The 25,450-nt window shown below is 33.0% G+C and overlaps 2 protein-coding genes across 6 annotated transcripts; one reads left to right on the top strand and one right to left on the bottom strand.

Annotated features, from left to right (window-relative positions):
• Positions 1 to 3,861: 3,861 nt before the first annotated feature.
• On the bottom strand, positions 3,862 to 7,498 carry LOC100806703 (uncharacterized). Of its 4 annotated transcripts, none has more exons than XM_003527701.5 (7): positions 7,105 to 7,495; positions 6,922 to 7,030; positions 6,721 to 6,841; positions 6,383 to 6,504; positions 6,145 to 6,266; positions 4,480 to 4,639; positions 3,862 to 4,300 (listed from the first exon to the last, which is right to left on the bottom strand). In XM_003527701.5, the coding sequence occupies exons 1-7, from the start codon at positions 7,274 to 7,276 to the stop codon at positions 4,273 to 4,275; spliced, it is 834 nt and encodes a 277-aa protein (XP_003527749.1). In that variant the 5' UTR covers positions 7,277 to 7,495; the 3' UTR covers positions 3,862 to 4,272. The 4 variants fall into 4 exon arrangements, 3 of the variants coding, with proteins under 3 accessions (XP_003527749.1, XP_006581293.1, XP_040872211.1); XM_006581230.4 differs by having other exon boundaries at positions 6,922 to 7,021; positions 7,105 to 7,492; XR_414574.4 differs by lacking the exon at positions 3,862 to 4,300 and adding an exon at positions 4,713 to 5,133 and having other exon boundaries at positions 4,499 to 4,639; positions 7,105 to 7,498.
• An 8,857-nt stretch (positions 7,499 to 16,355) lies between these two features.
• On the top strand, positions 16,356 to 22,387 carry LOC100814366 (glycine dehydrogenase (decarboxylating), mitochondrial). 2 transcript variants are annotated; one of them, XM_003525953.5, is made up of 15 exons: positions 16,356 to 17,853; positions 18,531 to 18,776; positions 18,857 to 18,934; positions 19,023 to 19,123; positions 19,202 to 19,397; positions 19,493 to 19,618; positions 19,808 to 19,993; positions 20,133 to 20,246; positions 20,427 to 20,579; positions 20,820 to 21,008; positions 21,084 to 21,161; positions 21,248 to 21,373; positions 21,464 to 21,562; positions 21,736 to 21,853; positions 22,100 to 22,387. In XM_003525953.5, the coding sequence occupies exons 1-15, from the start codon at positions 16,687 to 16,689 to the stop codon at positions 22,192 to 22,194; spliced, it is 3,072 nt and encodes a 1,023-aa protein (XP_003526001.1). In that variant the 5' UTR covers positions 16,356 to 16,686; the 3' UTR covers positions 22,195 to 22,387. The 2 variants fall into 2 exon arrangements, with proteins under 2 accessions (XP_003526001.1, XP_040872209.1); XM_041016275.1 differs by lacking the exons at positions 21,464 to 21,562; positions 21,736 to 21,853; positions 22,100 to 22,387 and having other exon boundaries at positions 21,233 to 21,298.
• Positions 22,388 to 25,450: the final 3,063 nt, after the last annotated feature.

The raw sequence follows: 25,450 nt of genomic DNA, 5'->3' as shown, positions 1-25,450 counted from the left end.
CCTTGATCAAGTATAACCACATCATTCTACACAAATGATGTGAAGTACTTGTTCCCACCCAGTGATGGTACCTCAAAAGGACCACACACATCAAAATGCATAACACTAAGTACACTGGAAGCTCTAATTGGCATATGTGAATTAAATGAATTTCTTGGTTGCTTGCCAATGAGACATACATCACACACCTTATCTGGTACATTTAATTTTGGCAGACCTATAATGATATTATTAGTTACTAACATATTCAAACTTTTGAAATTTAAGTGACCAAACCTGAGATGCCAAAGCCAACTCAATTGGTTGATTTCTGTAGCCATTACACATTGTACTTTTGTTGCCTTAATGTTGGCTTGAAAGGTTATATTTCTTGAGAGTGGAGATCTCAAGACTAGCTTCAGATTAGGATCAAATAATTCCAACATTCCACCCTTCATTGACACAGAGAATCCCTTTTCCACCAGTTGTCCTACACTCATTAGATTGCATCTCATCCCAGGAACATACAACACATTTTCAATGAGTGTTGTTTTCTCATCCTTTCTCTGAATAAGAATGTTCCATATTCCCTCTGCACTTAGAGTTCTGCTATCCGCCAATCTGATCTTGGATCTTCTGTTTTCATCAAAATCACCAAGCCACTCCTTGTGACCTGTCATGTGGTTAGAACAACCATTATCTAGATACCAACCCTCAGTATGTGGGTTGCTATCACTAGTTGTCACTAACATCATAGGGTGTTCATCTTCTGAATCCTCATCTTGAGCTATGTTTGCCTTTTCTTCAAAATTCTTGTTTTGTTTTCCTTTTCCATGCCAACATTTAGAGGCATAATGCCCTCATTTCTCACAGTTATAACATTGAATCTTTCTTTTATCTTGACCTTTCTTTCCTTTTTGATTACTGAAGTTCCCTCCTCCTCCTTTATTAGAGGATTCAGGTTTATCTCCAATCTTGTCCTTTTCTTTGTTTGAGAACCAATTCCCTTTGCCATTGCCTTTTCCTTTCTTCCATTTCTTCTTATTTCCATCATTTTTGGTAAACTAGGCCTGCATTGCTTGATCCAAATCCCTTGAATTTGCCTTTTCAATCAACCTTTTCTCATGTGGCTTCAAGAGAATTTTGTTGTTCTTCAATCTTTAATCTTCCAAGATCCTTCGATTCTTCAACTGCTACCACAATGTGATCAAATCAAGGAGACAAAGTTCTCAAGATCTTTTCAACAATAATCTAATCTGACAATGATTCTCCACAAGTCTTCATTGAATTTACTAACAGTTGCATTCTGTTAAAGTAATCAGCCACTGTTTCCTGATCACTCATTGAAAGGAGTTCATATTGCCTCCTTAAAGATTGCAACTTCACCTTCTTGGTCTTTCCTGCATTTCCAAATGCCTTCTGTAGAATTTCCCAAGCCTCCTTGGTTGTACTAGCCTTTGCAATCTTCTCAAATACAACAAGATCAACACACTGATGAAGAAGACACTTTGCCTTGAAGTCTTTCTTCATAATAGCAGCATCATCTTTCTCCTTCTCTGAGTTTCCTTCCTTCACAATGCCAAGAATCACTTCCATCCTCACAACCCATTGATCATAGTTTTTGCCATCAAGAACTGGTAACGTATGTATGAAAGCCATTGCAGCACCTTCAATTGGGTCCTTAAACCTTAGAGCTCTATGATACCAATTTGTTGGAGAATAAACCCTTTCACACTCACACACAAATATGATATGAACAGAGAATATATTTCAATAAAACTTGTGTGTATTTTCTTATCAAACACTTACACATATGCATCTTTATATAGTGTTTTTATAATAAAACTGTTATAACAGAAAACAGAAACTAGTATAAAACTAACACTCTAACCAACTACTACTAATAATACCCTTACTTATATTTAGATTAAACTCAACACTATCCTTTTATATATATATATATATATATATATATATATATATATATATATATATAATTGATTCAAAAAAAATAACCTCATGTATAATTGGGTAATTGATGTTTTGAATGAAAATGGGAGGATATAATGATAAAGGAAGGAAGAGTTTGAAAAAAATACTACCTTTGAACCCTAATATAAGAAAAAAAATTATATATATATATTTAATTTTACATTCGTTAAGGATGTTAGTAAAGTTTATTTAATTTTTTATTTTATGAATTTTCTTTCTAAACTAGCCTCAGTGATATTTATTGAATATGGTGTCCATATTCAAATTAACGTATTTTTGAAATAATAATATTAAACTAAGATTAATTAGTTAGTAAAATCTACTTATACTTCAGTATACAAAACTTATTACTTGTATTTTTTTAAAATTTAAGTTCAAAAGAAATAATTTTCTATCACATAAGAGGGAAGGTGTGCCTTATAGGTAGGCGTCACTGTCAATAGAGACATGATTTATTAATTAAATTAAGTTATAAATGGAGTAGTTGAAAATAGTGCATGTTTATTTTAACTTTTGAACACTTTCCAATGTAATTTACTAAGGTAAAAAAGTTGGATTGGCATTGAGCATAACTTTAAACGGAAAAACAAACATAGCTACAATATAGAAACTTGTCAAACAAATAAATGAGGATATTTTTAGTTTCAATTATATCAATTAAATATTTCTTAATGTATCTACAATGAAATTATGGTTGTGCTCAATATGTAAAAAAAAAAAAAGAATAATTAGTAGAAAATGTTGTAATATGATTTAGAATTATTTGTTATTCTTTTTTATTTCGAATAAATATTTTGTCAAACTTGTATTAATCTCTCCCCTTAAATATAAGTAGCTATTAAAAATGGATCCAAATGGCGGTTGGTTTAATTGGTTGGGCTTAAATCAATCAGGCTTGTCTAGACAACTCAAAAAAGGTTTTGAAAAATATACAGTAAGCGTTGTTAAATTTATATATTAATATGTATTTTGGTTTTTAGAAAACTTAAAATTCTTTTAATTAGTAATTTATAATCTGCCGCCAGCCTTGGAAACCCATTTCCGTGAACTGGAGGAGCTGGTTGCCCTTAAATTGTGAGCGTAACAGTACTACAACCATCGACCAGATCCTGCTTCACCTGCTTCTTGAATTCTTTTCTTGCCATTTCAATTTCAATTCAACTAGTGAAGCTAAAGAGTTACAGTTTATCCAATTGAACTTGCCTTTCCAGATTAATTTTAGGAACAAGTTGTTAAACACATCAAATCATGTACAAGATGAGGGAAGTTGTCTAATACCCAATAGGTGTAACTTAATTAGCAACACACAATAAGTTAATAGAAAAACGATCGGAGTTCGATTATTGCACTTAAGAAGAAATAAGAAGTCCAAATCAAGTGATTAGTATCAATACTATCAGAGCAGTTACATAACCGCAAGAGTAACCTTTTTTATGGCTTAAATATATAAAAAGAAATTAAACATAAAAAGTTCAAACAAACGAATTTGATCTTCCCTTACCATAATGGAGTAGGAAGAGGGGGCCAAAAGAAAACGAAAGATCACCGAACGTAATACAAATATATAATTATGAGTATATGGGTACAAGCCACATGATTATGAATATGTAAGGAGCCATAAAAAGATTAAAAGTTATTAAAAAGGACAAAGCAACAGCATGTGAAGGGAACATATATAATATATTTTGCCAGGTGAGCATCTAAAGCGCCAACACGTGCCTTGACCTTTGTTAATGTGAATCTCAAATCCTCTATTGCCACCTGGATTCATCCATAATAAATCCAGAGAGAGCAATCTTAAGTCTCTCACAAGTTCACAACAGAATCTATGATTGCTTTCTGCATGTTAGTTATTCTCACACCCCAAAAAACAAACTCAACAGAGACTAGTTACAAAATTCTCAATGAATCAATAATGCTGTCACAATTTTCACAAGGGCAATGAAGAACGACAAAGAAAAACCAATTCAAGTTAGAAACCTCTTGTCCGTCTCCTCGGGTCCTCAATCATACATATTCCTATATAATCTGAAATGCACAAGCTTTCATACACATGACGACCCACCAGGCAAAATCAGATTGGTGTCAACAGAGATTCCTTTGTAAATAAAGATAAAGGAATTTGACCCCACTATACAGCTAAACTAGTTAGACTTGCCAGTTATGGAAGACAAGTTTAACTTGATCTAGTTCGCCGACCATGGTTTACATAATCCTAAGGCATTTTCAATCATCTATGACTCCAACCAACATCTCAGCAATCCAGGAGCAATTCAACAATCATCAATTCTCTCTACCTCTTCATGGTCGATCTTTAAGATCAACTAATCTGTCATCAAACCCATATACATATAACAAAAAGATATTTTGATATACCAATTTCTAAATATAGCAGCAAGGGACATCAGTTACGAGACAAAGATTATAACTAATTCGAAAGTAGAATAACTAGGATAGTTTGACATACTAATTTCTAAATATAGCAGCAAGATATTTTTTGATCATTACCTTTGAAACTTAAGTTCCCTGTGGATGAGCATTACGCTGAGTAAAATTGGGATCAGTGCTAAGCACAAGTGTTCCAAAGAATGTCCACTGATAATGTAGTTATTTACATGGTACAGTTTCCTGTCGGTAGCACCTTCAAATTTTGCTAGCAGATAAATCCCTGTGCCAAAAGAGTTCAGGCTTCAAAGCATATCCACAACAATTAATAGAATAGAATATGGTCATTTCTTAACTTTTATATCCTCGATTCATACGCTAACATCTGCTTTATTTTCTTAAAAATGTGCATGATTCAGGAACTGAGCACATTTTGGGGTGATGGGTTATAAGTGAAGAATGTTTCAACTTTCACAGGACTAAAACCGCTGACATCGAAGAGGTGGTGAACTTCAGACATCAAGATGCATGCCTCAAGTATAATGGTGAACTTTGTCCAATATAATCAAAGCACGGCATTTCCAATTAGAGATAAAAGTATAATGGATACACTGAAAATGGTGGCTTCCAAAAATATGTAACCATGGAAGTTGCACTTCATAAATGATTATCTGTTCCAGAGAAGAAGGTCTACTAATGAAAGTACAATCAAGTCTCAAACCTTTAAAACTATAAAAGTGGACAGAGCATCAATATGGTGTTGGCATGCCCTGAAACCTACATCATTTTTAGGTACACATCAAATCAGGATCGGAAACTATATTCCAAACTGCACAATTGTCAAAGCAACTCCATTACTCTTCGTCCTTCTCATGACATGCAACATCTTTGATAAGATTTCTATATTCTTCTTTGCATAATTGAGCAGAATATCTTAACATTAAAATCTTTGATAAGGTTCTGTTTGTAATATCTTCTCAATAAGTACTTATAGAAGAAGAAAATATGAAGAAAAAAAGAATTGAGCTTCTCTCATAAGCAAAATGAATTTATGCGCCATATAGTTTTTGGAAAAGTCAGATGAGAGAGTCTTATAAAAGTTAAGTACATAAGTTGTTTTAGCTTATGGGAGAAGCTCAATTCATTTTACCTTTTTATTTTATTTTAATTTCTTCCAAGTGTTTGTGGAAAAGTTGATCCAAATAAGACCTTAATCAAAGAAAAGACAGTCTTCCTTTATCCCAACGAAACAGTACACAAGAAATCTAACCAGTTTATCATTAAAAACCTACAGTTTCCATTCAAAGACAAAATCCTTAAAGGTATCCACTATCCACTACTAAACATCAGAACTATAGCCAATGCAACTATCAATGGAATGAAAAATTGACAACTTTCTTTCTTATATCAAACAATCAAAAGATTGTGAGATATCCACATAAACTCAGTAAACAGATAATGTATCTCAAAAGCTGTCAATGGCATAAGGTTTACTTCTTCTATTACAGTCTTCTATCCCTATTACTAACTTCGTTAGAGCAATGACAGTAGGTCCCAAAACAGATATCATCATAAAAAGATAAATACTAAGCAAAGTTTTAGTTTTCTAGTGAACAAATATATCCTAGGCACTCTCCCTTAATGATACACTGACACAATAAACTCTTATTCATTAAACATTTAAAATTTACACAAACAAATAATTTTTCAGCTCAAAAGCAGGAACAAGCAATCACATAGAAACTTTGTTCAGCAAAATAAAAAAAAATTACAAAATTCAGGGCTTACCTGTAGAAATAAACCAATATCTTGAGTGAGTATATTTGGAGCGGTACAAGACTGCTATTACTGGAATAGCTAGAGGCAGAGTCAACTGGAACATCATGCAGAACCGAATATCATTATAAATTCTGCAACCAACTAGCAGACAGAATTCAGCATAAAATTTGGCTACTTCAGCACCTTCACTTGATGCATGGGAATTCCAAGGCAGAATAAGCATGAGTTGAAAAAATAAAAAACTAACCGTTCATAAACTACACATAGAAAGGCAGCAAGATTGAGTGCAAACATACAACACAGTCCAATCCTCTGGCCCAATCTCTCAACAACCAAGCTAGACAAAAGTGAGGAGAAGGCCACCATCATCTGCCAGTGACAAAACCAGTGAGCTTAACAACGGAAAAAGAGAGACAGAATAAGGAGTGATCCCACTTGATTACAACTTGCAAGAAGAGTATTTTGAGTATTGAGATGAGTTAATAGAATCAGAAAGCCGGTAAAGTGTCACGGTATCATCCATTTTGAAAACAATAAAGCAATTGGAGTATGGTAAAGGAAAAGAATCACAGAATACAAACTGACCGGTAAAGTGTCCCACAACACACGATGGTCATCGGGCTTCAAATGGTAATAAGCAGAGCCAAAAGCCACACCTGCTATTCCAGCATAGAACAGTGCCCATGTCCAAACCTCTCCTTGGGAACTGCAACAACACAACACAACAATGCCAGTTAACGGTTGATGAAAAGGAAAAAACAAATTTTTTTACACAAGAACCGAAACCTTATGTTGAAGACACCTCCTTCCAGGGCAAGCACAAGGCCCAGAACACCCACAACTAAAAACGGGAAATTTGTCATCACATTCAACGTGTTGGGTACTCCTGGAGAATCTAAAATCATCAGAAAACATCAAAACGAAATTCACACAAAAACTTATGATCTTGTAAGCAATGTGGGTGGTTACCGAGAAGATTGCGCATGTCAACGAATTGGTGGTGCTTGGGAGAGCGAGGGATTCTGGGAGTGAAGAAGATTAAGCACATGCAACAAAGAAACGTTGCTCCCCATATGCGACTTGTCGTCCACCTTCTGCATTGTCGATTATTCGGCTTCGCCACCCAACCTAAACCCATCATTTTTTTTCCTTTTCCTCTTTCTCACTTTTATTTTTTTGTAACGTTGTAAAAGGTTTTGTTGAAAACCCTTGGTTGGTTTTTTGGAGGTTTGGAAAAGGTGCCTCTTTCTGTCTGGACACCGAACAGAACAGTGTCCCTCTGCGAAAAGGAAATTTGTCGTTTGTTTGGGTTTTGGGTTTGAGTTCGGTTGTGATTTTGATTTGACTTGCTAGTTCCTTTGCAAATTAATAAAAAAGAATGCTCATGCGAATGCAAATTAATAAAAAAGAATGCTCATGCTCGTTTTGATTCATTTCATTTCATTTAGGTAGGTCCCACGTGGCTATGAAATCAAGTATTACAGCATTTCTAATTTGGCTGTCACTGTATAACGTATAAGCCGTAGTGTGTTTGTTTTATCCGTTCTCACACTTTCCCATGCACCTCAACGTAACGTATAAACATGAACTACGGGTTCTTCGTTAGAGCCCGTTTACTGAACCGAATAAGCCCAAACTATGGAAGGTGTAACTCTGCCTCGTAGGCAATTGCTTCCTGCACCCTATTTTTGCTTCCTGCACCAAAAATGTTTTAAAATTCTCATGTTCCCTCCCTTTATTACAAAATGGACATTTCGGAAGTAGTGTATCCCTATTGCAGAATACGACAATTATTATATTTCAAAATAGGTGTTCTAGAATAGATTTTTAGATTACTTATTTCTATTATGAAATTGTTTTTGTGGAATATCATTTTCAACTATAATTAGGTGATGATTTCCACGACTAATTATGTTTTACAACTTGGAAGCAAGGTGTGATTCGGATATCAAACTCTGTTGCTAATGGGTCGCGATCTCCATCGGTGGCAACAATTTGATCACGTGCAAAGCTCAAAACCACAGGGTTGCAACCTTAGAGCTCAAGTCTTAGGTTTGATGGGTGCCACAACTAGGATCATGACAAAAATGACGAATTGGAATATGAATAGAATGAAGAGCGAAAGTTGCTACCAAAGTTTATTTAGGAAAAGCATATGAAAAAATCTAAAAGAAAGATTTATAACCTAAAATATAGATCTGAGAGTTGATCACACATAAAGAAAGTATTAACACTATATGATGTTTGTTAAAGTAATTTGTAAAAGGTATGATGGCATCTCCAAATTTTGCATCTGATGATTAAAAGATGGGAATCGCAAATCATTGCCAGGTGGGGCGATAGACAGCCGCGGTAGGGAAACATTGTCTCCATGTGCGAAGGGGTGATGGTTTGGTCATGGTTCCACGCCTACCACATTACCAGCGTGGCATCGCACAGTTGCTCTTTATCATTTAGTACCAAGAGTACTGTTCAGTCACGGTTGTTGTAGTTGCCTCTGACTTAGAGAGAGAAAATGGCTTTGATATGGAAGAGAATGCTTCCTCCACCGAAGCTCTCACCAGAAAGCTGGACGAGATTCTGACCGAGACGGAGAATGATGCCGGACAATTCTGTTTCAAAGAAGAAACGGTAGAAAAGTTCATGCAAGAGCTTTACAAAGAGATCATCGCATCCCCACCAACGCCGTCAAATGCGGTGCAGGTGCAAAATGACTCTGTGGGGCTTCAAGTTGTTATCGGTGAAGACAAGACAGATGAAGGGCATTTCGACGAGGATGACTGGCTTGCAAGGGTGCTTCGTTGGGGTCAGGTCCTCCACACTAGTCACTGCTTTTGCTTTTGATTTTAACAACAAAAATGAGATCATATCCTAGCTGGTACATCTACCTGCTCCAATATTATGTTAATTATCCTTCCTTCTTTACCTCTAATGAATATATATATATATATATATATTTATTGTAACAAGAAAATGCAAAGTTTTAAACTAAATAACAAAATAATATTGACCAAAGTAATTTAAGAATAACATGAATCGATAATACAATATAATATATAATCAGTATAAAGAAAAATAATTTAAGAGATAAATTTTTAATTAGATTAAAACGCGTAAACGTTATTTCTAGAAAAAAAAATATTCACGGGTAAAATATGTCTGATTGCGCTTACACCAATACTCTTACTCTTACAAATATAATTTTTATAAGGAAGGGAAATAAAAAAGTTTAGAGGAAAAAAAAAAACAAAATCTTTGTCTATTTGTTTGTTAGAAGAGGAGAGAGATATATAGACATAGATCTACTTTGTGCAACAATAAAAAAATCTTACAATAAAACTATATGATCTTGGAAACTAACAGCGGTGCATGCCAGAACAAACCTGTAATAAACTCCATTGACCCATTAAAAACAAAAATCTTAAAAGATAGGAATTCTAATTTTACTTAATAGATTTTAAAACAAATATTTTATTTTAACAAAACAGAATTAATATAACTAATATATTTTTATAAATTTTAAATTATAAAACAAATATTTAGTAACATATATGACTTCCTTTTACAATCTCCTTAAATTAGTTTCTTAATCTTATTTTTTATTTTTCAGTCAAGCAGCTGAACAATAAGGACTGCTGATGAGCCCATCTAATTTCAAAATATTAATATCACTATATTGTCTCGTCGTTGTTAATTACTTAATGTTACTATGACGCTCAAGTCTCCTTAAAAATTATGAAGTTTTGACATGGCTATATTTCAGTCTTCGAAACAGTATGTTGCTTCTTTCCTCAGATGTTTCTGGGCAACGAAATTCCGAAGGCTCATCAAGACTCAACCGTTTAGTTCTCAAATGAAAAGAAATTCTGCATGTGCGCGTGACTTAAAAGTCAATTATAATTTATAAATTTATAATTGAAAATGTTCAACAGCATAGTTATATGGAAAATAATCGAAATATGTTGGACAATCATGGCTGCAACTTTTATGATATGAAAAAAGGCCAGTACACGCAATTAGGGAGTATTTTTTTCTCTGATTTTTATATGGACTTTTGGTAGGATGTTTGATTAAGGAATTAATCGATGAAAAATACTACATTTTAAATTTTTTAACAGAAAACATTTGTTAATAGTCTTAGCTAGGAGTATTGTTAGATAAAATTAGTTAGAAGTTGAAAAATTAATTTATTAAATTATAAGAGTTAAATAAAATTAACGGTTAAAAAAAGTTAAAAAGCATAATGATAAAAAATAATAAAATTATAATATATTTAAAAAATATAATAAAAAAATAATAAATATATTGATGATAAAAGTAAAAAAAAAATATAAAAAATTAAAAGTTAAAAGATAATATTTAAAAAACGATACTTTAATTAATAAAAAAAATTACTTGATAAACAGTTAAACAAAATTTTTAACTGATAAAAAAAATTAGTTAAAATATTTTACTTAACATAATTGATAAGTTATTTTTTGTATCTTCATAAAAAAAATCATTTTATAATTTAAAATTATGACCGTTATTTATAATCTCAATCTATAATTCATGTGACAATAAAAAATAAAAAAATATAATGATACCTATAAGCTATTTATCGTCTCCATGGGCACGCACGCTGCATTCACTTCACTGAGCGTAGGTGAGAGTAATTAATGGAGGAATCAGAATGGCACCAAAAAATACTAAGTTTCATAAATGAACCATTTATGACTTGTGCTTGTCAATTCATTTGATCCGATGTGCCTACACGTAAGCTAGTCTCACCATTTATAATCCTACATAAAAAAATGATACACGTGTCTCACCGCTTTGCTTACAGTGTTCAAGAATTATTAATAATATATACTTGTATCTTTTATAATTTACTTATCTTCTTAGAAAATCCTATGTCAACCACTCAACCGTGCCTTCACTTGTAATTTCTGACGTCTAAATGCTCTACTGATGATTGATGAATCACATTATTCTTAACTATTGAATATATCAGTAAAAAACAAAAAAAACAAAAAACCGATGAGATTGAATAGCGGATATTAGAAGTAACTTTTACCAAGTTTTGTAACTTAAGTTCTATAAAATAAGATTTCATAGCTTAGTCATAAATCCAATATCTAATATCTTCTAGGACTAATGTCTTTTAGAATCCATGTCTCCTAAAAAGGACTGAACCCATTGGGACCGATACTCCAAGTCTGTTCTAAAAGGACGGACCTTCCAGAATTAGAAGGCATTAGTCCTACTCCTTGGGGCATCGATTTTTTATTCTAGGGGCATTTAGAACTAAGCTACCAAATCTTATTTTTATACAAGAACTGAGTTATAAAATTGAATAAAATTAAACAGAAAATTATTCTTGAACATATTGTGATGTGTCTATATCTTGAAAGAAATATGAAAAGAGAAAATATAAATAATTAATAAGATTAATGATATGACGTAAAAAGAAAAGAAAAATAAACAATATTACTGGGGTATTTATAAATTTGAAATGTTCAAATATAACTACTCAAGTTAAAGACCAAATACCACTTTATAATTTTTAAGAAATTTTCTTAACATTGCAGCTAACTGATGTTCTGCTGTTTTTACCTCCTAAAAATAAAAATAGTATTTGTAATGGTGATCTAATGTAATCTTTCAACTATTTTATTTTGAGCTTAAAATAAAATAATTTAATGATTATGGGTCAATTTGTTTAAATTTATTTGTTGAAATAAATATTTATTTTAATAAAATAAGTATTTTTTTAGTATGTTTGACTAAACTATTTTTATTTCAAAAATAATTATTATTTACTTATTTTATGAAACAAATTCTATGTGTTTTTTAGAAAAATGTTTATTTTAAAATTATTTTTTTAACTTTAAACAAATTTATCCTATATTAGACAGAGTTAAAATATTAGAATATTATAATATTATCTATTATATCATTTATTTTTTATTTCTAATTCCCCAAGTTAAGATAGTGACACTTGTAGGATCGTCAATAGGAGTAATTAGGTTATAAAATTGTACTTCCCCTATCCTTTCATTATCAATTAAGAATATCGATCAATGTACAGTTTTTTTTTTTTATCTTTTCTTTAGCTTTAATGGTGGTTTACTCTAATTTTACAGTAGCATATTTGTAGCTCTATTAGCACCTGCACAATAACCAAAATTGCAAACACAGCATCCATGTTTCTGTTGCTGTGGTAATGCAGACAACCCCAATGAATGGCACAAGTTATCGCTCTTGGAGCAAAACTATGAGGCGAGCTCTTTATGACAAGAACAAATTTTAAGTTTATCACTGGTCCTCTTTAAATGCCTGATGAAAATGATGAATTGTTTGAAGCATGAAAAAAATGTAATGTAATGGTTCTGTATTGGATTTCTTGAACCCTTGCTCCTCCAATTACTCAATATTGTACATATAAAAAATGTTACCGATTTGTTGGATAATCTTAGAGATAGATTTTCTTAAGGGATATCACTTTAGACTTTCATATCTGTTGCAAGGAATTCATTCAATTAAACAATGTGAAATAGTTATGTCTAACTATCCCATTCATTACAAATTCTTTGGCATGGTTTAGACACTTTGCGACCTGATTTGGATTGTTCCTGTACAAACAAGTGCAGTTTGTGATATGTTGAAACTTGTGAAGAAGTATAAGGATGCAGAGCATGTTATATGTTTCCTTAAAAGTCTTGGAGATTCATATAACATTGCTAAGACACAAATCTTGTTAATGGAGCCATTGCCTTCTATTGACCATGTTTTTTGTCTTGTTCTTCAACAAGAGAGGCAATTGAATGGTACTATTCTTGGAGGGCCTGAGGTGCTTCTGAATTCAACCATTACAGGAAGAAACATTAGATGGAAGCAATCACAAGGGCAAGGAACTATCAAATGGCAGAGGCAAAGGTAAAGGCAATTAAAATAAAGTGAAAATCAATTCAATTAATTGAACTGATAATTACATTAATCGAATTTATTTTATAAAATCATATATTTTTTTCTTGAACTAATTCGAAAAGAAAAAAATTAATTTAGAATATGTTTTTTTCACACCCCTGCAGAGTACATTGTAGCTTTAACGTCATTTGCTGTAAGAAAATCCCTCCAATGTAAAGTTTTCCGCTTGGAACAGTGGTAGCTTAAAGACAAGTAGCTGGATCTGTGTCAGAACAGCAGAATAGGGAGGATGAATTCGGCCACAGATTGCAGTGTCATTTAGCCGAATACGTGCGTAACACTAACCATGGTCCATGACTCCATCGCCCCCTCTAAATTCAATGGTACCACTTGCATTAGGACACACTTACGTTGAGACAAAGTTAGGCCTCACCATCAGTAGTAACAGTTATCTAATCTTTTTGGCTTCAAGACATGGGAGTGATTAATTCATACGTAGCTAGCTTCCAGCTTCTTGATCTTCAAAGTTATGTCTGTAGATTAGCCCAGATTTAATTATCTGGTGAACCGTGAACGACATTATCAACCCCCTAATGAGTGGCGCCAAAAGTAAAGATAGAAAAGATTTATTAGATCGGTTGTATGACTGTTGTTTATGCACTTTTGTTGTTCCCTTTTATTCTTTGAGACCTAGCCACAAGACGTGGAAGAAAAAACAATGTGTCTATATGGCAAAAGGGTGTGGGGACTGAGAGGCTGTCTCTGCCACTGAGACTGCCTACTTGATTTTTTCTTTGGCAACACTAAGAAGTTACGGCTAATTTCATGGATATCTCTTCAGATCTGCAAAATCCTCACCACATTACTCAAAACTGAACAAATTTCATAAATTTTTCACAGCTAGCACACTACTAGAGGGCAGAGGCACGATTAATTATAATGGCAAGTTTTGGTAACAACTGTTCCTGCCATTAGAGTTTGAATACAGGAGGCAAAAAGCTCTCCGAGATAAATTTGGGATACATGAGTTTCACTTTGATATACTGTGTGTATATACTTTTACATAATTAATCAATTAAAAATTATTTTAAATACTTATTATAAAAATTCATAATCTATCATATATATTTGTCTAGATAGTTAGATATAAAAAAATTATATTTGCCAATGCATTATTAATTTTAACTAAACTGAACGTATAAATCAAGATTCAACTATCGAATACATACTTTCACAATAAGTTCACGTCAGAAGATCACTAAACATAGAGGTATATGTGACTTAGCACATATTTTTTATGTTTTTTTTATCGGTCAAATATTAATGATTAATTTTTATTAATGAGAAAAATTAAATCCATGTCACAAAATATCTCTCCTCCATTCTTTTTTCATTACTAAACAAATCTTATAACCCCAGTCATCAATATGTCCTAAGTCGAAGTTAATTTTGACAAAGTTTAGAAATTAAACTAGATTTATTTTGAGAACATATTCAGGTTGTATTTCGGGTTTATCCTATCCAGTCCGGAAGTTCAATATTCTTTTAAAATGTATAATTTTTTAAAGTAGTTATATATTAATAATACAATTTTTTATTTGATAAATAATGTTTTATATGTTATGATATTATATTAATATTAATATTATTTATCTCGAAATATATCCTAAAAATATATCTAAATTTATATACATTTCTTTAATTTTATTATTTAACTATACATAATATAAATATTAATATATTAAATTCACAAATCGAGTTAACTCAATTTTTTCTTAAATATTTCATGTCTTAATCCGATCAAATTCAAGTTTAAATAAGTGATTATAACAAAATTTATTGTCAAGCAAGAGCAAATTAAAATCATACCGTACCCTTACTATAAACAATATTCAGAGTGCTCAAGTAATAAATTTTAAATATAATTATGTAATAAAATTCACATATAATGATATAATAAATCAATAAAAAATCCACATATAGAAATTAAACTAGATTTCATTCACTCTCATAATTTAAAATTTATAAATATATTACTTTTATTTTAACATATTTATTTTAGATTTTCTTAAGATTTTAACACTTTATTAAGTTTGTTTTAATACCTCTAAATTATTATGCAACGATCATATTTATTTTTAATGGTCATATTTTATAAGGATTCTATCTCTATATATATCTCTTTTCTCATCTTTACAAAACACACCTCATCTCTTTCTTCAGGAGCCCAATTAGAATTTCTTACTCATACAATAAAGGTATTTTTTCTTTAAGAATAACATTTATGCGCTTCAATCAAATTATTTAATTCTTTTTCTTGATTTAATTTTTTCTTATACTTATTATATTGTATATTATAATGCATTATTCTTGTTAATTAAATTTATTTTGCTACCGTTATTTTATTATTTAATTTAAGACCGTGCATAAAAGAGTTGTCCTAAGTAATTTCTTTTCCCTTCATTTATCTAATTAGCACTAGATAACTATATTTTGTTGCTTGTCACATTTTTTACATTGGATACTTTGTGTTTGTGGTTCTACTTAATATATAGCTAGTTATTAAATAAAATTAAATAACAAGCTAGCAACATCTTGGTGATGCAGTAACTTTGCAATGCCTGCGACATTCGACAGAGGAAGGCAAGAAGGGCAATGGCAGAAGCTGCAAATGGTTTTGCTCCTTCCGTGAATTCATCTTCTCCAAAGACCAGAGTGCATAACAAGGAAAAGAAGTCTCGTGCAAACCATTTTGCACGATTCAGGAATAAGTGCAAGGCAAACACTAGTACTAGTACTGCTGCAGGAACATCTCAGTAGGAGAAAGTGAAGATTGATTTGAAGGATTTTGTTATAATTTTGAGGGATACTCGGCTTTGAAGCAAGTGTTTTCAATGGATGAAGTAGCTGAGGCGGCGCTGCTTCTAATGGATTTATCTTGTGGCCTTGTTTACCGCTGAGAACAATATTTCTTCCATGGATTTCCCACTGATAATTTAATAATAGAGAAAAATGATATGCACTACCAATCAACTATAAATTATTAATTTATAAATTTTGATAATTTAAAATTAACTAAATAAAATAAATGTTTTCATATTTTTTATTGTTCTGTGGATAAATAAAAAGTCATGAGTTTAATTTTTAATAAGATGTTTTATATTTGTTACTTATTTTAAAAAATAAAAAAAATTAAATATCTGAATTTAAAAATATAAAATTAAATTTATGAATTTGAAATGATAAGAACACTAAAATAGAAATGAATGAAAATAAATTTGGGGTGAATGTATAATCGGACTGTCAGGATTGTCCATATTCACCGGATTTGACATAACGTAAATACTGTCTGAAGTCTGAACCAAGAATCAAGATCTCCTAATCCGACTGCGATGGTTCCCATGTTTTTTTTCTTGTACCATGCCCTTTCAGTCTCACCCACAATTCACTGATCAAAGTCCCTTATTTAATCAACTTACTAATCTCGCACCAAACCAAACCACTCATTTGGATCCATGGCAATGTTTTCTTTCTAGACAGTGACACTGTCACATCACATTCTTTTCATTCATACTCACCAACCACCAGATCTCAATACCTTAAATATTTATTTACACTCTTGATTTTTCCACGTTCGCATTCATGGAACGTGCACGGAGGCTAGCAAACAGGGCGATTCTGAAGAGGCTAATTTCTACGGCGGGGGATAATTCCCATTCCCTTTTAAGACCCAAACCAGAGAACTCGATCTTAGGAAGCAACAGAAAACTCTCACACTATGTCCCATCTCGATCCATTTCCCTGGCAGCACTCAAGCCGAGCGATTCATTCCCTCGGCGCCACAACTCCGCCACCTCCGAGGAACAAACCAAGATGGCCCAGACATGCGGCTTCGACACCCTCGACTCCCTCATCGACGCCACCGTCCCCAAATCAATCCGTCTGAGCGACATGTCGTTCAGCGTCTTCAACGAGGGGCTAACGGAGTCCGAAATGATGTCGCACATGAACAGCCTAGCGTCGAAGAACAAGTGCTTCAAGTCGTACATCGGGATGGGATACTACAACACGCACGTGCCGCCCGTGATCCTTCGCAACATCATGGAGAACCCCGCGTGGTACACTCAGTATACTCCTTACCAGGCCGAGATATCTCAGGGCCGTCTCGAGTCCCTCATGAATTTCCAAACCGTGATCTCAGATCTCTCCGCTCTTCCAATGTCCAACGCTTCGTTACTCGACGAAGGAACTGCGGCCGCTGAAGCAATGTCCATGTGTAACAACATTCACAAGGGAAAAAGAAAGACTTTTATCATTGCCAATAATTGTCACCCTCAAACCGTTGATGTTTGCGTCACCAGAGCTGCTGGTTTTGGTATTAAGGTTGTTACCGTGGATGTTAAGGATGTGGATTATAAATCCGGTGATGTTTGTGGGGTGCTTGTTCAGTATCCGGGGACTGAGGGTGAGGTTTTGGACTACGGGGAGTTTGTGAAGGAGGCTCATGCGTATGGAGTCAAGGTTGTTATGGCGACGGATTTGTTGGCTCTGACTGTGCTGAAGCCTCCAGGGGAAATGGGGGTGGATATTGTTGTTGGGTCTGCTCAGAGGTTTGGGGTTCCCATGGGGTATGGGGGTCCACACGCCGCGTTCCTCGCCACGTCGCAAGAGTATAAGAGGATGATGCCTGGGAGGATCATTGGGGTAAGTGTTGATTCTGGTGGAAAGCCAGCTTTGAGAATGGCAATGCAAACTAGGGAGCAACATATCCGGAGGGACAAGGCCACCAGCAACATTTGCACTGCTCAGGTAACATAATAACACCCTGATTCCTCATCCTGATTGATTTGGTCTAATCAAATTTTAGTTTGGAAAATTATAAACCAATGCCCCTTTTTGGGGTGTAATGGCAGGGGGGGGGGGGGAAAGCACGAAAAAGAAGATTTAAAAATATAAAGTGACAGATATGATAACTGATATAACCAGAAAGAAAAAATAAATAAAATGTAAAGAGAAAAAGTGACAAATTTAATAACATAGCAGGAAAGAAAGAAAGAGAGAGATGAGATGAAAATGAGATAAGACAATACTCAACCTCCATCCCATTTTGGGATGGATTTTGGTGGTAAAAAGAGACACAAAAAAGGGGAAAAAAAACAAAGAAAAAATGCTAGATGTAACAAGTAATGTGATAGGAAAGGAAAAAAGTAACGGGAACAAAATGGAGTGGAAACATAGAAGAGAAAGTGTGTGTATGTTTATAATAACTTGGTTTTATTTTATCATTGGGGTGACTTGTGGCGTGCAAAAAAACTGCTAAAAGATTTTTCATTTCTAAATTTTCACTTTCTATATTGTTTCAATTCGTTTTTGTTTGACTAGTCTGTTGGGAATGGACTTGTCCTTGTGTTAGGTCATTCCGGGAACCATGTTTTGGTCTTGTTTGAGTTGGTTGGTTTTGTTTGATCATTGTTGTTTCTGATCAGGCACTGCTTGCAAACATGGCTGCTATGTATGCTGTATATCATGGACCCGAAGGACTTAAAACCATTGCCCAACGGGTTCATGGTCTTGCCGGGGTGTTTGCTCAGGGATTAAAAAAACTTGGAACCGTGGAAGTTCAGGACCATCCATTCTTTGACACTGTGAAAATTAAGACTGCCAATGCCCATGCAATTGCTGATGCTGCTCGCAAGAATGAAATCAATTTGCGGGTTGTTGATGGGAACACTGTGAGTGTTGCTTTTTGTTGCATCAAATCAACTGAGTTTGTTCTCATTTCTTTGGTTTATGGAGCTTGGTTGTTTTTCAGATCACTGTTGCCTTCGATGAAACAACCACCTTGGAGGATGTTGATAATCTTTTCAAAGTTTTTTCTGATGGCAAGCCTGTAAGACTTGTTACATGTACCATGCTGTCAATTATGTCATTGCTCATTATCTCAAGGCCATCTAAAACATCAATTAATTCGTATGCAGGTCTCCTTCACAGCTGCATCTCTTGCCCCAGAAGTTCAGACTGCAGTTCCTTCTGGACTTACTAGAAACAGTCCTTATCTGACACACCCTATCTTTAACACGTATATCCCTTTGCTCATAAGTTCAATCACGTGATTATACCGTGGAAGCTTACGTGAATTCCATTTGCTCTTAAATAGGTACCACACTGAGCATGAGGTTCTCAGGTACATTCATAGGCTTCAATCAAAAGATCTTTCATTGTGCCACAGTATGATCCCGCTGGGATCTTGTACAATGAAGCTGAATGCTACAACTGAAATGATGCCTGTGACATGGCCTAGCTTTGCTAACATTCACCCTTTTGCACCAATTGAACAGGCTCAAGGTTATCAGGTATGTACAAGGCTGAATAAAATTAAAGTTCTTTTTATACAGGAAAATATGGGATAAATGTTTTTTGGTGTCTAAACAAGCAAATCTGGTACCAGGAAATGTTTGAAAATTTGGGTAAACTGTTGTGTACAATCACCGGGTTTGACTCCTTCTCTTTGCAACCTAATGCTGGTGCTGCTGGAGAATATGCTGGACTGATGGTTATTCGTGCATATCATTTGGTATGGTGACTTCAGTCATTATTATGATTTCTATTTTGCTGTTCAACCAGTAACAGATTATCTCAATTCTGTGTTTTGTGTGTTTCCCTCTTGCTGCATGCAATGCTTTCCCCTACATTACTGCTTTTGGTAATATATACTTGAAATTTTTGTGATACTTTCTTCTTTTGGCAATTGGACACACTATAGGCAAGAGGAGACCACCATCGCAATGTCTGCATTATACCCGTCTCAGCACATGGTACAAATCCTGCCAGTGCTGCTATGTGTGCAATGAAAATTGTATCTGTTGGAACTGATGCCAAGGGAAACATCAATATTGAAGAGTTGAGGAAGGCTGCTGAAACACATAAGGACAACCTAGCTGCTCTTATGGTACAACTTGCGTTGCTTCCTATATTCGAATTTTACTTGCATTATTTGGATAACCTGGAATTTGGAGGAAAGGGGTGTTTCCGACTTGGCCATTTTTTTTTTAAATATTCATTTTTGGTGGTTTTGATTTAAATTATAGGTAACATATCCTTCAACCCATGGTGTTTATGAAGAAGGTATTGATGAGATATGCAAGGTTATTCATGATAACGGAGGTCAAGTATATATGGATGGTGCTAACATGAATGCACAGGTTTGTTTCTTATGAATGCTCATCTTTACATCCTATGTAAATCTTCAATCATATTGCCATGCAAAACTAGGAACTATACAAACTGCTGTTTTGTTGTTGCTGTTCTGTATCATAGTATATCATTTTGGTCTGCAATTTAATATTTTGTGCCTAATTTTCAAATGAGGTTAATATTTACAGGTGGGACTTACAAGCCCAGGTTGGATTGGAGCAGATGTTTGCCATCTGAATCTCCATAAGACATTTTGCATCCCTCATGGAGGAGGTGGCCCTGGCATGGGTCCTATTGGAGTAAAGAAACACTTGGCACCATTTTTACCATCACATCCAGTGGTAATAATTTTTGTTATGAGTCACATTATCTATGACATGCATACATTTTTTAGTTGCACACTAATTAGAACTAACATTTTTCTCACTGAAAAATTTATCTGTAACATCCTTGAAACTGGATGACATTGTTTTCTTTCCACCTCACACATATGCTCGAGATCCCTAGCAGTAACAGTAGTGTTCTTGTATAATAATATCTTTGTTTCCTTCATAATTAATTATCTGTTACCATATTTGAAGGTTTCCACTGGTGGCATTCCTGCCCCCGGCAAGTCACAACCACTTGGTACCATTTCTGCTGCACCATGGGGCTCAGCACTGATATTGCCTATCTCATACTCTTACATAGCCATGATGGGTTCTAAAGGACTCACCGAAGCATCAAAAACAGCCATTTTGAATGCAAACTATATGGCAAAACGATTGGAGGTTTGTGCAATGTCATAGATTGATTGCTTGTGTTTCTTTAACTTGCAACTTTACTTATACTTCTAAGTTTTACAGAATCATTACCCTGTTCTTTTCCGTGGGGTCAATGGAACAGTTGCTCATGAGTTCATTGTTGACTTAAGAGGCTTTAAGGTAGGTTCAATTGATCATTGTGGTTGTTTTTTCAACCAATCAGGATTATTCATATTCTGCTCAATTGTAAGCTATTTCAATGGTAGAATACTGCTGGGATAGAGCCTGAAGATGTTGCAAAGCGTCTTATGGACTATGGCTTCCATAGTCCGACAATGTCATTTCCTGTGCCCGGCACACTCATGATTGAACCAACTGAAAGTGAAAGCAAGGTATGATTACAATCCAGAAACGAGTGACCTCTTTTCTTTGTACTTTCTATCATGTAAAATTTTCTTTAATTCAACTAAAAATCATTGCAGTCCGAGTTAGACAGGTTTTGTGATGCTCTTATTTCCATTCGACAAGAAATTGCTGAGATTGAGAAAGGAAAGGCTGACATTAACAACAATGTTCTAAAGGTATGTGAGACTATGAGTTAGTTTCTTGGCTCTTTGGTATTATTCTCCATTAACATGATATAAGAAACAGATGACTACTTTATTGTTGAGCTTTGTTATACTTATACCGCTGAATTCATATTTTTATTTACAATTTCGATCTAGTTTGAGTGATTATCTAAAATATTATGCAGTGTGCTCCTCATCCACCACCAGTGCTCATGGGAGATGCATGGACAAAACCATACTCTCGAGAATATGCAGCCTTCCCAGCTTCCTGGCTCCGTGTTTCTAAGTTCTGGCCTTCCACAGGTATGACATGATTCTTTCATAATTAACCTACCACATTATCCTCTACTGTAAGGCTATTCTCTAAAGATGGTGTGAAATTTTTTACTTTAATTTAATTCTTAAAATTTTCACCTTCTTTGTGGGGATACGGATTGATTCTAAATGCCATTAAACTGTGGCATATTAATAGTACTCATTCTAATTTTCACTTATTGTGTTTGACAATTAATTAGACTAATAAGTGTAAAATGTTGCTGGGTGTATTAGGACGTATTGATAATGTGTACGGTGATCGCAACCTCGTTTGCACACTTCTCCCAACATCACAGGCTGTTGAAGAACAAGCTGCTGCAACGGCCTAATGTTTCTTCCATTGACAAGTTATTTTCATTTTTAAATTGTACATAAACTCTTCCTATCATTCAGGCGTTGCTGCTCGACCTTTGCTTCATCATATCATAATGATGATAATGTAAGTTTCATTCAACCATAGAACCATACCCAAACACAATAAAGAAAGGTATCCAAAAAAGAAATAAACGGTTGTGACTTGTGTCCAATGCGGTATACTCCTGCTTTTGGATTTTATAATTATTTTATGGATGATAGAAATATTAATTAAAGAACATTTAATATAGAAAAAAAAACTAAGTTATACACCTACAATATAAAATAATTTTATAATGTTATTCAATTAAAAAATTATTTTAAAAATCATATCAACAGTGATTTATAATTAAATGATAGTATATCAGCGTTAAACTCTTAACATATCTTCTTTAAACGTTTTTCATTTTAACAAAATATTAAATGTTTCCTTTTTATTTTACATATTCTAGTTTTTTTCAAGGTTAAATTAATATGCGGATTCTTAAATTATTTTAAAAGTCATATTAAAGATGATTTATAATTAAATGATAATGTAAAATTATTATCAGCATTGAACTCTTAATATATCTTCTTTAAATGTTTTTAATTTTAACAAAATATTAAATGTTTCCTTTTGTATTTTACATACTCTATTTTTTTTTCAAGGTTAAATCAATATGCAAATTCTTGAATTTTTTTCCAATTAAATCCCTGAACTTATATATTTTTCAATTAGTACTTCAAACTGTTTTAAGATAGGAATTCAATAGATTCTAAACTTTTATTTCCTGCTTTATATAAAGCAAAAATAAAGAAAAATTAATCAATTTTTAATTTATTAACTAAAAGAGAAGTTTTTTTTTTCTTTCTAATATGTTTAGTTTTTTTAATTTTATTATCAAAGTCACATTTAATACAGTAATAGTTTTCTCAGTTTATTTTTTTTCATATATTCATTAAATACAATATTTATTTACTGGACATGTTATTAAAAATATTTCATTCTTCTAACTATTCTATTCATGTTTTTTGGATTCATTTCTATTATATTCATGTTTGAAGACTCTTTTATTTTGTGAATACAAAAAAAAAATTATTTTCAATTAATGTATGTTTTAAATTTGTTACCTGAAGTATGATAATGTTACAAAGAGTTCGAGTTTACAGGCACTCCGTCAAAAAATCTTGAAATTGTAATTTTTCCTTTGCTTAAATATGTGTTTTAATCATTTAAATTTGAGGTCTAACTTATTTAGTTTCAGAATTAAATTTTACATTTTTAGTCTCTTAAATTTACAAAATAATTTTAGTCTTTCTTGCTGCTAAAACCTATTATAAATCGTGCATCCAAATCACAAAAAATCAATAAAAAGACTAAAAAAAATATTTTACTAATTTGAAAGACTTAAAATGCAAAGGACTAAAAAAATATCCCCAATTTAATGGACTAGATACTTAATTAATCTTTTTTCATCCAATTAAAAATTGAGGATGTGACTTATTCCAGCAACAAGAAATGGATATTTATGTCTCGAAAAAAGTAGTTGTCCCGAAATCATCTTAGCGAGTCATTTAGTTTTGGTGATTAGTTTTTCTTTTAGGGAAAAATTGCCTATTAGGGGCTGATTATTTGGTGTACAAATGAGGGTTGAAGACAAGTAGACAACCCCCTTAAAGTTAAAATTCTTCGACACATACAGTAAATGCATATGATAGGGCAGGATGCAGGATTTGTTGATATTGTTTGTTTGATTATAATTTACATCTCGATGAGCAAGCGACAACATTGTGAGAGCCTGAGAGGTTAATTGTTTTTAAGAAGATTTTTTCTATTGTTGTTGTCCAATATAGTGTGAGTATTTCTTGTTCTTGAGGTAAAAGTAAAACACATGTAAACATAGTTTGATCTCTATGAATATTTTTGTTTGAAGAGCTCAAACTTACAAGCACAAAAACAGAGAATCTTGAAATTGTAATTCAACATTCAATTAAAAATCTTGAAAATTTCAGGGTGGGGTAGCTGAAATGTCTAACTCGTTTGTTTTTTTGGGATTTGGGAATAAATCTTCTAAGAATCTATATTAAAGAGTTTACGAGATAAGTAAGGATGAGATTGTGGAGTTTAATCCTTGTCTAGTCCTAAATTTTAACAAAGTCCTTTATTTTACATCAATACCCAGTATAATTAATAATTTATGGAATGATATTCTTTATAGATATAAATTTAGAAAGAAGAGGATGGTGTCCTAGTACAAAGCACGAAAACTTCTTAGATGTAATATTTCGTTCTATTTCATTTGATCAATCTTTTGAGATTACTGTATAGAATAATACTAGAATTGAATATATTGGCATAATAATATATAAAATTGAATGTTGTGCATTGTAAAATCATAAAATTAAGATATATTTATATTTTTTTTTTATAAAAAATATAGAGTACTAAACCAAATTAATTATGACTCAACATACAGTGTGAATTCATTCTCAGTCGAAATAATTTTTAAAAATTAAACTCGTCATAACTGGAGTCAGGCCCAATTAATCTGCTATTTGGATTAACATTTTCACCCGTTGAAACATGCTTTTAAATAAGTATTCTCTTTATATTTTTTTTAGAGAAAAAATGTCTATATTGTTTTGTCACATTATTTTTATTGCTTTAATTAAAAGGAATAAAAATAATAATAAAAAAGAAATAAATTATTCGATAATTATGCTAATTTCAGGGAAAGTATTCGATAGTTGATAACACACATCCACCTGGTAAATATGCTTTGATTGACGAATATTTTTTAATTTCAAATTCATCCCCGCCGAACTGCATAACTCCCTTATCAAACGATTTTGTTTCCGACGAAGAAGATTAAGATATATAACGATTAGGTCACCCAAAGGCATTAGTCGTGGCCATTGTGTTTGCATTCCTAGAGACAGCTTCCGAAAGCACCTCCATAGTAGTTATACCCTCCAAAGTTAATCTACCCTGATTTGTTTCCTTTTTTAATTATTTTTATTTCATTTAATTAAAAAAATAAATTGACATGGCAAAACACTATTGATTGCATGTATAAAAAGTTTGTTTTACATTGACGATCCATTTCTTAACCTTAAACATACTTAAATCTGAGTGTCTTAGAACAATAATACAAATATTCTATAAATTGGTAGGTGTTTAGACCCACATGTCTAGAGTCTAGATGGTATAAAACGTGCACTCCTTATAAGCTATTACCCTCAGCTACCGTG

This window comes from Glycine max, chromosome 6 (genome assembly GCF_000004515.6).
Source record: "Glycine max cultivar Williams 82 chromosome 6, Glycine_max_v4.0, whole genome shotgun sequence".
In the NCBI taxonomy this organism is placed as follows: Eukaryota; Viridiplantae; Streptophyta; class Magnoliopsida; order Fabales; family Fabaceae; genus Glycine; species Glycine max.
Note: the sequence above shows the minus strand (reverse complement) of the source record. Positions and strands in the feature narration are given on the sequence as shown.